Consider the following 13,983-nt stretch of genomic DNA (forward strand, 5'->3'; position numbering starts at 1 on the left):
AAAAGAAACTTGCAGATTGATGGCTGGGGCCCATCCGATGATAAGAGTCTGGGAAGATCCAATAGCCATATTTGACACATTTGTTAGAAGTAGTGTAAGATGGTAGTGTCTGTAATTTTACCATTTGTTAGAAGTAGTAGAAGATGGTAGTGTCTGTAATTTTACCAAAATCAAATTGTATTGGTCACATATACGTGGTTAGCAGATGTTTTTTGCGGGTGCAGCGATATGCTTGTTCTTCTAGCTTGGACAGTGCAGTAATATCTAACAGATTACGCAACATATAACCAATACACACACATCTAAGTAGGAATGAATTAAGACTGAATACGTATATGGACGAGCGACGTCAGAGCGGAACGGACTAAGTTACAGTGGAATAGTATAGAATACAGTATGTACATATGAGATGAGTAATGCAAGATATGTAAACACTATTAAAGTGACTAGTGTTCCATTCCTTAAAGTGGCCAGTGATTTCTGGTCTATGCCATTAGGCAGCAGCCTCTAATGTGCTAGTGATGGCTGTTTAACAGTCTGATGGCCTTGAGATATAAGCTGTTTAACAGTCTGAAGGCCTTGAGATATAAGCTGTTTTTCAGTCTCTCGGTCCCAGCTTTGATGCACCTGTGCTGACCTCGCCTTCTGGATGATAGCGGGGTGAACAGACAGTGGCTCGGGTGGTTGATGTTATTTTTGGCCTTCCTATGGCATCAGGTGCTGTTGGAGGTCGAGAAGTTTGCCCCCCCCGATAATGCGTTGGGCAGATCGCACCACCCTCTGGAGAGCTTTGTAGTTGTGGGCAGTGGTACAGCCCGACAGGATGCTCTCAATTGTGCATCTGTAAAGGTTTTGTGAGGGTTTTAGGTGTCAAGCCAAATATCCATTAGCCTTCCCGGCTGTATGTAATGAAACAAAACAATTCCTGAGCAAATAACGTAAAACAAATAGTACAAAAACAAACAAAATACCGCAGAGTTGTTTAATTAAGAACTAATCATCTCCGTCGACGCCATCATTTTACATCTATAGCTAACACAATAGTTAGCAAGTTACCTTGTCAATCAGGTTGCTATGGGGGGGGGGGGGGGGGGGGAGGGTCATGTCCAGCAGTTTTACTCACAGCAGGGTATTCAAGTAGATTTTTTTTTTCATTTGAAAAGGTGTCTTTTTAGTGAACTGTGCTGGAGTGGCTGAAAGAACTTGACCGTTCCATAGCAACGGGCCTTGACAAGATTCCTGCCAGATTTTCTAAAGGATGCTGCGGTATTATCATGTGTAACTCACATTGTGACTCCGTCTCTTTGAACTAGGGGTATTTCCCCCAGTGAACTAAAACCTGCAAGGGTCATTCCTTTTATATATATAAAAAAAAGAGAATACGTTAGATCATGGAAACTATCGGCCTAACTCTCAATCCCGTGTGCTTTATCGAAGGTGAATCTGTCTATTTGAACTAGGGGTATTTCCCCAGTGAACTAAAACCTGCAAGGGTCATTCCTTTTATATATATAAAAAAAAGAGAATACGTTAGATCATGGAAACTATCGGCCTAACTCTCAATCCCGTGTGCTTTATCGAAGGTCACGGAAAAAGATTATGTTCAAGCAGATTGACAGTTCTATTTCCTTACATTACCTATTATATGAGCTCCAATTTGGCTTCAGGAAATCCCATTCCACCTGACACCCGCCTACTATATCTGACTGAGGGCATAAGGAAGGAAGTAGACGGAGGAACATTTTGTGGTACGGTTATGTTAGATCTTCAAAAGGCGTTCGATAAAGTGGATCTTGAGATTCTGTTCATCAAACTAAGAGCCATGGGCTTTAACTTCTTAGGGCTTGGGGGCAGCATTGGGAAGTTTGGATTGGCTTTAACAACTTAGCAGTGAAATGGGGTCAGCCCTTACCTGCAAGGAAGAAAACAGATGGTGGAATGTGGATGGGACCCTGTCTAAACCCAAAATCTGGAACTGCGGGGTTCCCCAAGGGAGTATACTGGGTCCACTTTTATTTCTATTGTATATAAATGATCTGAAATCTACCTGTACATGTGACCTTTTCCTATATGCAGATGATTCAAAAATGTGGTTGAGAAAGACAAAGGGGATGTCAGCTCAGGGATTTGAACTTGCAACCTTTCGGTTACTAGTCCAAAGCTCTAACCACTAGGCTACCCTGCCGTCCCACCTAAAGTAGGTGGAGGGGAGAGGGAAATGCCCGGTATGGCATGTGGTCTGCTTTTTTGGTGTCTGTTGTTTATTATATTGTGATTGTCTTGTGTATATATATATATATATCTGTTAAGCATGATTGTGTTATCCTTCATGATTTTCTTAAATTGTATGTGGAGGCGTCACCAGCTGGAGCAACCTTATGTATGTGTTTTACAAATTGTCTATTAAATTCAATCAATATACATGTTCATATTAAGCTTCTACTTCTGTGTACAGGAAAGTATTATTTGTAAGATGGAATAGAAAATATATCAACTTATTGTTAAATTATTATGATGTTCTTTCCAACACAAAAAGTGTTGTAACGATTGTTTCCAAACTGCGTTACCCACTCCAGTCAACAGATGGCGATGAGCGTCTTTCAGGTGATGCTTCTTGCGTGACGTATAATGGACTGGAACAACAAGGCGCCAACTCTTTCAACGACCTCGGTAGCCTGCTAGCCAACATAAAACTGTAAGATTGATTCTTTAGACCATGTTAATGTACATTAGCTAATCTCAGTGTTTTAAACAAAATTCTGTTGACGTATCTACTGGTGAACTTTAACCTAATGTGCTTGTTCAATTTGCAAACTTTAAAGATTGATACTGAGGTTAGCACTAGTCTAGTCGCTAATGCTAACTAACTAGCTAACATCCCGGACCATGAGCTCACTAAACTACAATTCCCCTGCTAAAGAAGAGGAGGTCTGCTGGACGGAGAAAGAAGCTCTAGAGCTGAACATTGTCATAAAAGAAGAAGAAGAGGAGGCTGTTACAGTGAAAGGAGAGGAAGAAGCTTTCAGAATGAAAAAGGAGGAAGAGGAGGATGGTATTACAGTGAAAGATGAGAAAGAACCTATTGTAGTGAAAGAGGAAGAGGGGATGGAGGCTGCCAGAGTGGAAGAGGGGATGGAGGCTGCCAGAGTGGAAGAGGGGATGGAGACAGCCAGAGTGGAAGAGGGGATAGAGGCTGCCAGAGTGGAAGAGGGGATAGAGGCTGCCAGAGTGGAAGAGGTGGTAGAAGCTGTCAGGATGAAAGAGGAGGATGTTATAGGGGAATGAGAGGAAGAAGATGCTGTCTCAATAAAGGTGAAGGAGGAAGTCGTTTTGGGAGTGAAAGAGGAGGAGACAGAAGATCCGATTAACACCAGTGAGTTCTGTCTTAAAAACACGTGTGGTTTTAAAGGGGCATTATACTGAAGTTCAACACTTGAATATGTTGTTCAGTACTGTAGGACTGTAGGTTTAATTGCCATTGGAACATATATTTTTGAGACTTTTAAATGTGAATCAATTGTTAAAGGTGCAATCCGTCATTGGTACGTATATTTTTGTTACTTTTATATTAGATTAATGGAATTATCCATGTGGTCTATATTAAAGTGATCTTCATCTAATATAACAGGCTTTTAAAAGTCAATATTGGTGCATCATTTATACTTAGAATATCAAAGATCAATGGGACGCAAAATTCACCCAATTCATCGAACGATCCTTTTACATTTGCATCACAAACAATATTTTATAAAATCAGCCGTTTTTTCAGGCTCTGTGATTGTAATAGTAGATCATAAGTTTACCACCTGTTTGATGTTCTAGTTCACACAGGAGAGAGACATGACTATTATGGATCCTCTGGGGAGCCTCGACAACATCCTGATGCTGACGAGGCAGAGAAGAGTCTCTCCAGATCAGAACACCAGATGGTACAGCTTGGTCTGGTCTAGCATACAGCTTGGTCTGGTCTAGCATACAGCTTAGTCTGGTCTAGCATACAGCTTGCTCTATCTGGGTCTGGGTTTCTGTAAGGCACTTTATGGCAATAGTGACATCAGCATCCATAATGATATGTGTATGTGTCCCCTCTTTATGGTTACCAGGACAACGCTAGCCCTTCCTCCCCCCCGGAGTCCCTGTATCGTGCCTCTCCCGGTAGCACCTTACTGCTGGGTATGAAGAGGTTGTCTGTGCTGCTGGTGGACTGCAGGAAAACAACGGGGCTGAGTGGAACTGTGAGAGGAGGAGCAGAGAAGAAAGGATCAGATTTGACACATCAAAGTAAGTGCTGTAGTTTAGTTTGAACAAATGAAAATAGATCCGCCCTCTATCTGTTACCAGGACAACCAGTCTTGAAGGAGTTCCCACATATGCTAAGCTCATGTAAAAAAAAAAAAAAAGTGAACTTCTAAATAAATAAATAATGCCTTTTTTTCACCTTTATTTATCCAAGTTCTCATTTACAACTGGGACCAAGATAAAGCAAAGCAGTGCTACAAAAACAACAACACAGTTACACATGGGATAAACAAAGGTACAGTCAGTAACACAATAGAAAAGTACATGTGTACAACATGTTCAAATATAGTAAGATTAGGAAGGTAAGGAAATAAATAGGCTTAACTAAGTTGCTGCAGGGGGTGCAGAGCTGTTTCTCGGGTAGGGGGAGTAGCTGCAGGGGGTGCAGAGCTGTTTCTCGGGTAGGGGTAGTAGCTGCAGGGGGTGCAGAGCCGTTTCTCGGGTAGGGGTAGTAGCTGCAGGGGGTGCAGAGCTGTTTCTCGGGTAGGGGTAGTAGCTGCAGGGGGTGCAGAGCTGTTTCTCGGGTAGGGGTAGTAGCTGCAGGGGGTGCAGAGCTGTTACTCGGGTAGTGGTAGTAGCTGCAGTGGGTGCAGTTACTCGGGTAGTGGTAGTAGCTGCAGTGGGTGCAGAGCTGTTTCTCGGGTAGGGGTAGTTGCTGCAGGGGGTGCAGAGCTCTTTACCGGGTAGGGGTAGTTGCTGCAGGGGGTGCAGAGCTCTTTACCGGGTAGGGATAGTAGCTGCAGGGGGTGCAGAGCTGTTTCTCGGGTAGGGGTAGCCAGGTGGAAAGCATGGCCAGCTGTAGAAAAATGCGGCTGAGAACGCACCATTGTGGGGCCCCAGTGTTGAGGATCAGTGGGGTGGAGATGTTGTTACCTACCCTCACCACCTGGGGGCGGCCTATCAGGAAGTCCAGGACCCAGTTGCACAGGGCGGGGTCGAGACCCAGGGTATCGAGCTTAATGACGAGTTTGGAGGGTACTATGGTGTTAAATGCTGAGCTGTAGTCGATGAACAGCATTCTTACATAGGTATTCCTCTTGTCCAGATGGTTAGGGCAGTGTGCAGTGTGGTTGAGATTGCGTCGTCTGTGCACCTATTGCGGCGGTAAGCAAATTGGAGTGGGTCTAGGGTGTAAGGTAGGGTGGAGGTGATATGGTCCTTGACTAGTCTCTCAAAGCACTTCATGATGACGGAAGTGAGTGCTACGGGGGGGCGGTAGACGTTTAGCTCAGTTACCTTAGCTTTCTTGGGAACAGGAACAATGGTGGCCCTCTTGAAGCATGTGGGAACAGCAGACTGGGATAGGGATTGATTGAATATGTCCGTAAACACACCAGCCAGCTGGTCTGCGCATGCTCTGAGGGCGCGGCTGGGGATGCCGTCTGGGCCTGCAGCCTTGCGAGGGTTAACACGTTTAAATGTTTTACTCACCTCGGCTGCAGTGAAGGAGAGGCCGCATGTTTTGGTTGCAGGCCATGTCAGTGGCACTGTATTGTCCTCAAAGCGGACAAAAAAGTTTTTTAGTCTGCCTGGGAGCAAGACATCCTGGTCTTGTTTCTGTCTATAGGCTGGGAGCAACAAAATGGAGTTGTGGTCAGATTGGTCAGACCAGCGTTGAACAGACATGAGCACGGGCGTATCCTGTTTTAGTTTCTGTCTATAGGCTGGGAGCAACAAAATGGAGTCGTGGTCAGATTTGCCGAAAGGAGGATGGGGCTTAGTATGCGTCGTGGAAGTTAGAGTAACAATGATCCAGGATTTTTCTCCGCCTGGGTAGCGCATTTTGGAATTAGTGCTACACGATGCAAATTTCTGTTTGAAAAAGTTAGCCCTTAGCTTTCCTAGCTGACTGTGTATATTGGTTCCTGACTTCCCTGAAAAGTTGCATATCGCTGGCTATTCAATGCTAATGCAGAACGCCACAGGATGTTTTTCTTCTGTTCAAGGGCAGTCAAGTCTGGGGTGAACCAAGGACTATATCAGTAATTAGTTCTACATTTTTTGAATGGGGCATGCTTATTTAAGATGGTGAGGAAATAAATTACTTTTTAAAGAGCAACCAGGCATCCTCTACTGACGGGATAAGGATGAGGTAAATATCCTACCAGGATATCTGGGCCAGGTCGATTAGAAAGGCCTGCTTGCTGAAGTGTTTTAGGGAGCGCTTGACAGTGATGAGGGGTGGTCGTTTGACCACAGACGCAGGCAATAAGGCAGTGATCGCTGAGATCCTGGTTGAAGGCAGCAGAGGTGTATTTAGAGGGCAGGTTGGTCAGGATGATATCTATGAGGGTGCCCATGGTTATGGATTTAGGGTTGTACCTGGTAAATTCCTTGATAATTTGTGTGAGATTGAGGGCATCTAGCTTAGATTGTAGGGCGGCCGAGGTGTTAAGCATATCCCAGTTTTTGTCACCTAACAGTACGAACTCTGAAGATAGATCTGGGGCAATCAATTCACATATGGTGTCCAGGGCACAGCTGGGGGTTGAGGGGGGTCTATAACAAGCGGCAACGGTGAGAGACTTGTTTCTGAAAAAGTGGATTTTTAGAAGTAGAAGCTCAAATTGTTTGGGTACAGACCTGGATAGTGTGACAGAACTCTGCAGGCTATCTCTGCAGTAGATTGCAATTCCGCCCCCTTTGGCAGTTCTATCTTGTCAGAAAATGTTGTAGTTGGGGATGAAAATGTCATGATTTTTGGTGGTCTTCCTAAACCAGAATTCAGACACGTCTAGGACATCAGGCTTGGCGGAGTGTGCTAAAGCAGTGAATAAAACAAACTTAGGGAGGAGGCTTCTGATGTTAACATTCATAAAACCAAGGCTTTTACAGTTACAGAAGTCAACAAATGAGAGCGCCTGGGGAATGGGAGTGGTGCTGGGGGCTGCAGGGCCTGGGGAATGGGAGTGGTGCTGGGGCTTGCAGGGCCTGGGGAATGGGAGTGGTGCTGGGGACTGCAGGACCTGGGGAATGGGAGTGGTGCTGGGGGCTGCAGGTCCTGGGGAATGGGAGTGGTGCTGGGGGCTGCAGGGGTTAACCTCTACATCACCAGAGGAGGAGTAGAATAAGAGTACGGCTAAAGGCTATAAGAACTGGTTGTCTAGTGCGTTCAGAACAGAGTAAAGGGAGCAGATTTCTTTGGCGTTGAAGAATAGATTCAAAGCATAATGTACAGACAAGGGTATGGTAGGATGTGAGTACAGTGGAGGTAAACCTAGGCATTGAGTGACGATGAGAGATGCTTAGTCTCTAGAGGCACCAGTTAACCCAGGTAAGGTCACTGCATGTGTGGGGGGTGGGACAAAAGGGCTATCTAAGGCATGTTGGGCAGGGCTGGGGGCTCTACAGTGAAATAAGACAATAATAACTAACCTAAACAGCAATAGACAAGGCATGGGCCTGCAATCCAGCGATGTCTGTCTTGAGTGATCTAGAACATTCTAGTTTTTTGTGTTCTGACTTATAAAACAGAAAGAATAAGTAATGTAAACATATCAGTAATTACCAGGAAGCTCTACAACATTTGTTTTAGAATCACACAAATATTGTTTTAAATAATTAAATGTTTGAAAACTGGCCTCAGGTTGAGGGATTTGATTTGTATTAAACCTCACAGCAAGGCAGTTTTATCATGGGGAGATTTCATTCTGGTCTCTCTTAAAATCAACACTGTCTTTGGCAGGAGGAAAACCAATCTTGGAGGAACCAAAGCCGTCCAAACCAGCAAGACGACACCTCTGCTCCCAGATTGGAAATAGTTTTACCAAGTTCGGAAGCCTGAAAAGACATGAGAGGACACACACTGGGGAGAAGCCTTACTCCAAAATAGCAAAACGTCACCTCTGCTCCCATTGTGGGATGAGATTTAGCCAGTTAGTTAGCTTGAAAAGACATGAGAGGGTGTACACAGGAGAAAAGCCACACCATTGCTCCCAGTGTGGAAAGAGTTTTAAGCGGATAGACACCCTCAAAGCTCATGAGCGAATACACACAGGGGAGAAGCCTTACCGCTGCTCCCAGTGTGGAAAGCGTTTTAGCCTGAAAGCTCATGCGCGAATACACACAGGGGAGAAGCCTTACCACTGCTCCCAGTGTGCAACGCGTTTTATCCAATTTGGAGGCCTGGCAGAACACATGAGACTGCACACATGGGAGAAGCCTTACCAATGCGCCCAGTGTGCAAAGCGGTTTACCCATTTAAGAAGCCTGAAAGAACACATGAGACTGCACACAGGGGAGAAGCCTTACAAATGCTCAGACTGTGGGAAGACATGTTACACATCACAGTCACTTAAACATCATGTGCGAATCCACACAGGAGAGAATAATTACTTCTCCTAGCGTGTATATTGATATTTTACATCACATTGACTTAAAATTCATCAGAGAACATACACGGTGCTCCCATGGTTGTATATCGTTGACTGAGAATGTGTTTACTTGTTGTTATGAAATTAAATGGTACAAAGTATACTCAAACAAACATATACATGAATCGATTATTGAGTATGTGATAAAGGAATTTATATGTTTATGGTAATGACTAAAATATTCCACCCTGAAAGGAAATGTATTAGAATTACAAGACTATAATTCTCTAATATGCATAGGACAAGACTTTACTATTTAGCCATTTAAGTGAGACATTCAACGAAAAGAGGAACTGTCAACAGACAACTTGTGACAACTGTGAAACTGATAACAGGAAGGAGGTCTCCCCACCCAGGGAGGGGAGAAACTGTTAGGCTTGCAGACAACTGTGAAACTGATAACAGGAAGGAGGTCTCCCCACCCAGGGAGGGGAGAAACTGTTAGTCTTGCAGACAACTGTGAAACTGATAACAGGAAGGAAGTCTCCCCACCCAGGGAGGGGAGAAACTGTTAGGCTTGCAGACAACTGTGAAACTGATAACAGGAAGGAGGTCTCCCCACCCAGGGAGGGGAGAAACTGTTAGTCTTGCAGACAACTGTGAAACTGATAACAGGAAGGAGGTCTCCCCACCCAGGGAGGGGAGAAACTGTTAGGCTTGCAGACGATTATGTAACATGTTACGGAGAATATGATAATGTTATAATATAATATATAATATGATAATGTAATGTAATGTGTTGGTGTAGACTTGTAAATAGCATTGACAGCTTTAGAGAAGAGGGGCATTCATAAGGGGTATGGTAGATGGTATGACCAAATGTAATGTGTTGGAGTAGACTTGTAAATAGCATTGACAGCGTTAGAGAAGAGGGGCATTCATAAGGGGTATGGTAGATGGTATGACCAAATGTAATGTGTTGGAGTAGACTTGTAAATAGCATTGACAGCGTTAGAGAAGAGGGGCATTCTTAAGGGGTATGGTAGATGGTATGACCAAATGTGAGGTATGAAAGGCTATGTGCTTGTAGGATTTTCAGAATGTTCTCTGAATAAAGAACGAACCTGTTGCAGACTGGGGGCTTTGTCTAATTATTCATTAACCTTTTAACCTTTTCTTACAAACCTCTGTGAATTGGTCAAAGCTAAAGTGATGGTTGGGATAAAGATTCTCGTGACATTATGTCAGTTTGAATATAGAGTAGATCAGATTCCATGTGTTTAAATGATCATTTCTTAAACTCTTTGTGTGTGTTTATCTGGGTGTCTTTCCTCCAGCACTACAGATAATCAAGTGATATTTGGATGTGATGCATTTGTTCCATTGTTGACATTTGTGTTGTTGGTCCACTTATGATTTAATGAAATGAAAATGTTCAGACTCTGTAATGGAAAATGTTAATTAGAGGTCGACCGATTAATCGGAATGGACGATTAATTAGGGCCGATTTCAAGTTTTCATAACAATCGGAAATCTGCATTTTTGGGCGCCAATTTTTTTATTATTATTCTTTTTTTATTTACACCTTTATTTAACTAGGCAAGTCAGATACGAACGCATTTTTATTTTCAATGACGGCCTAGGAACGTTCTGCCTCGTTCAGGGGCAGCTCGGGGGATCCAATCTTGCAACCTTACAGTTAACTAGTCCATCACTCTAACTACCTGATGACATTGCACTCCACGAGGAGTGTCGTGGAAATTTCCTCTATTTACCAAATCATGGGAGCAAACCACAACACAAGTCAGAGTTAGTTATAAAAGTCCATCTTTAATTATATGAGCTCTATCACAACCCTGTGACTCTCAGATCGATTCAGTGTCTAACCATGAATTCTCTGAGAGCCCCTTCCACATTGTAAATGAGGTCCTTTATAGTAAAGACACACACACAGGATAAGACAGCATAGACATAATAAATCGTTCAGCTTTGTCTCCTTACTCAAACCCCAGAACCATAAACCAACCCTCCATATCAACAGGCATATATCAAATTGTCATTTAGATACAACCAATTCTAAATACAACCAATCCTGGACAAGCTCACGGAGAGGAGAATGAGGCTATAGGTTAAGATAGAAACAACATTAGAGGGAGCATAGAATGATTCCAGACACTGCCACCCTCCTTTCCCCACTGGGAAAGGTAGGGAGTAAAAGATATGTTTACACATGATGACACTTTGACCTCTCCCCTCTCAGCGGCCCATGCAACTTAGTCTTGACATAGAACAGATAACTGCAACCTCGCCACAGTATTATACAAAAATACCATTCTGATGAGAAGTAACTTACACACATTTGATGAATATAAAACATCTTACATATGTTACCAACAAATTCTGAATCTTCCACGACAGGAAGCCAAGGTAAGTTGCTTGCTAGCATTAAACTTATCTTATAAAAAACAATCAATCAACGACTGTCGTTGCTCCAATGTGTACTTAACCATAAACATCAATTCCTTTCTTAAAATCAATATGCAAGTATATATTTTTAAAACTGCATATTTAGCTAATAGAAATCCAGGTTAGCAGGCAATATTAACCAGGTTAAATTGTGTCACTTCTCTTGCGTTCAGTGCACGCAGAGTCAGGATATATGCAACAGTTTGGGCCGCCTGGCTCTTTGCAAACTAATTTGCCAGTATTATGGATGCCACCCGTCAGATAAAACACGGAACGGAATAAACGTTTTGATTTCGAGGTGATAGTTTACGGATTTGACCTAAGGCTCGTATTTCGGGTGTCTTTATTATAGTTAAGTCTGTGATTTGATATTTGATAGAGCAGTCTGACTGAGGGGTGGTAGGCAGCAGCAGGCTCGTAATAGTCAAAGGTATATGGTTTAGAGAGAAATAGTTGACGCGTTATAATTCCTGTAATAACTTGCGGCTGAACTTTATTTATTTATTTCACCTTTATCTAACTTGAAAGGGGTTCCTTCGTTATTTTACCGTCCATGTCTTCCATGGAGAATGTCTTGATCTACTTCAGATAAGGTCTGTGTTTCGTTCAGGCTTAAACCACCTCTGTTCATGTCTTCCATGGAGAATGTCTTGATCCACTTCAGATAAGGTCTGTGTTTCATTCAGGCTTAAACCACCTCTGTTCATGTCTTCCATGGAGAATGTCTTGATCCACTTCAGATAAGGTCTGTGTTTCGTGCAGGCTTAATAATTTTGCACGCCCAATTTTTTCAGTTTTTGATTTGTTAAAAAAGTTTGAAATATCCAATAAATGTCGTTCCACTTCATGATTGAGTCCCACTTGTTGTTGATTCTTCACAAAAAAAATACAGTTTTATATCTTTATGTTTGAAGCCTGAAATGTGGCAAAAGGTCGCAAAAGTTCAAGGGGGCCGAATACTTTCGCAAGGCACTGTACATTCTAAACTTCCATTCATAGGCTAGGTTGTAGCAATCTTATGATGGGTATAGGGAAAATTCTAGTATCATATAGTAGCCTAAACCTGTTGCTGTTACATTGAACAGGGTGAATGGAATATGAATGAAAGTCATCCAATATGCTGTAATAGAAATAAGGCCATGCTCATGAGAAAACAAATCACATGGGAAGCTGGAAAAACCCAGCAGCGTTGCAGTTCTTGACACAAACCTGCGCCTGGGACCAACTACCATACCCTGTTCAAAGGCTCTTAACTATTTTGTCTTCCCCATTCACCCTCTGAATGGCACACATACACAATCCATGTCTCATATGTCTCAAGGCTTAAAAATCCTCATTTAAGCCATCTCCTCCCCTTCATCTACACTGACTGAAGTGGATTTATATAGTGGCATCAATAAGGGATCATAGCTTTAGCCTGGATTCACCTGGTCAGTTTATGTCATGGAAGGAGCAGGTGTTCTTAATGTTTTGTAGACTCAGTGTAAAGCACCACAGATTATCACGTTCTATTTGCATGTGATGCATTTGTTCTGTTGTTTACAGGATTATTTGTATTTTATAGAGCGTGGCTTTAAGGGAATAGTATGGTCACATGTAGATAAAAACGAATGTGAAAAATTAAGAGAAAATGTGTATTAACACACTACCTATTCATGGAAGTATTTATTCATCATCTACATATTCATATTGAGCTGCTACGTCTGTGTACAGAAACGTATTATTTGTAAGACGTAAGAGAAATTATATCAGCTTATTGTTAAATTATTATAACGTTCTTTCCAATACAGAAGTGTAGTAACCATTGTTTCCAAACTGCGTTACCCACTCCAGCCAGCAGATGGCGATGGGCGTCTTTCAGGTGATGCTTCTTGCGTGACGTGTAATGGACTGGACGGGACGCTTCTTCAGGAACAACAAAGCGTCAACTCTTTCAACCACTTCGATAGCTTGCTAGCCAACCTAAAACTGAAATATTGACGCTTTAGACCATGTTAATGTACATTAGCTAATCTCAGTGTTGTAAACGCAGTTCATTTGACGTATCAACTGGTTAACTTTAACGTAATTTGCTTGTTCAATTTGCAGAGTTGTTAAACATTGATACTGAGCCTAGCCGCTAATGCTACCTTACTAGCACTAGGCTAGTCGCTAATTCTAACATCCCGGACCATGAGCTCACTAAACTACTCCTCCCCTGCTAAAGAAGAGGAGGCCTGCTGTATGCAGAATGAAGCTTTGGGACTGAACATTGTCGTGAAAGAAGAAGATGATGTTATTGAGGAAACAGTGGAAGAACCTTATAGAGAGGAAGAGGATGCTATCGCAGTAGAGGTGAAGAAGGAAGACGTTTTGAGAGTGAAAGAGGAGGAGACAGAATATCAGATTAACACCAGTGAGTACTGTCTTAAACGGGCATTAAGGGGCATTCTACTTAAGTTCTACACTTGAATATGTTGTTCAGTACTGTAGGAATTCTTAAAGGGTCAATCTGCCTTTGGTACATATATTTTGGGGTCTTTTAAATTAGATTTATTAAATTATCCACGTGGTCTACATTTAAAGTGCATCTCATCTAATATAACAGGCTTTTAAAATGCAATATTGGAGCATAATTTATACTTAAAATATCAAAGGGACGCAACAGGCACCCATTTCGTGGAACAACCCTTTAACATTTGCATTTTAGGCCCTGTTTAGAGATATTAATGCCTCGTCTAAGACATCTGTTTGATGTTCTTGTTCACACAGGAGAGAGACATGACTATTATGGATCCTCTGGGGCGCCTCAACAACATCCTGATGCTGACGAGGCAGAGAAGAGTCTCTCCAGATCAGAACACCAGATGGTACAGCTTGGTCTGGTCTAGCATACAGCTTGCTCTATCTGGGTCTGGGCTTCAGT

At 42.7% G+C, this 13,983-nt stretch overlaps 2 protein-coding genes across 4 annotated transcripts in view; both read left to right on the plus strand.

Annotated features, from left to right (window-relative positions):
- The first annotated feature begins 3,105 nt into the window (after positions 1 to 3,105).
- Positions 3,106 to 8,643, plus strand: LOC118947710 (uncharacterized). The gene is made up of 3 exons (XM_090194577.1): positions 3,106 to 3,249; positions 4,104 to 4,173; positions 7,919 to 8,643. The coding sequence occupies exons 1-3, from the start codon at positions 3,106 to 3,108 to the stop codon at positions 8,641 to 8,643; spliced, it is 939 nt and encodes a 312-aa protein (XP_090050703.1).
- A 4,308-nt stretch (positions 8,644 to 12,951) lies between these two features.
- Positions 12,952 to 13,983, plus strand: part of LOC110514701 (uncharacterized) — a 29,717-nt gene continuing 28,685 nt past the window's right edge. For 2 of the 3 annotated variants that reach the window (XM_090194928.1, XM_090194933.1), the window contains exons 1-2: positions 12,988 to 13,473; positions 13,830 to 13,927. In XM_090194928.1, coding sequence (XP_090051054.1) covers positions 13,251 to 13,473; positions 13,830 to 13,927 — 321 coding nt within the window. In that variant the 5' untranslated portion in view covers positions 12,988 to 13,250. Of the gene's footprint in view, positions 13,474 to 13,829; positions 13,928 to 13,983 lie in introns of all 3 variants that reach the window. The other variant, XM_090194929.1, reaches the window with a different exon arrangement.

This window comes from Oncorhynchus mykiss, chromosome 13 (genome assembly GCF_057628025.1).
Source record: "Oncorhynchus mykiss isolate SJ-2025 chromosome 13, ASM5762802v1, whole genome shotgun sequence".
NCBI classification, from domain to species: Eukaryota; Metazoa; Chordata; class Actinopteri; order Salmoniformes; family Salmonidae; genus Oncorhynchus; species Oncorhynchus mykiss.

Bases quoted from the DNA above. Each gene is read 5' to 3' on its own strand.
- LOC118947710 (XM_090194577.1), top strand. From the start codon at position 3,106: ATGGAGGCTGCCAGAGTGGAAGAGGGGATGGAGGCTGCCAGAGTGGAA. The intron at 3,250-4,103 runs GTCAGGATGAAA...TATGGTTACCAG, and splicing joins TGGAAGAGGTGGTAGAAGCT to GACAACGCTAGCCCTTCCTC. The intron at 4,174-7,918 runs GTATGAAGAGGT...TAAACCTCACAG, and splicing joins CGGTAGCACCTTACTGCTGG to CAAGGCAGTTTTATCATGGG.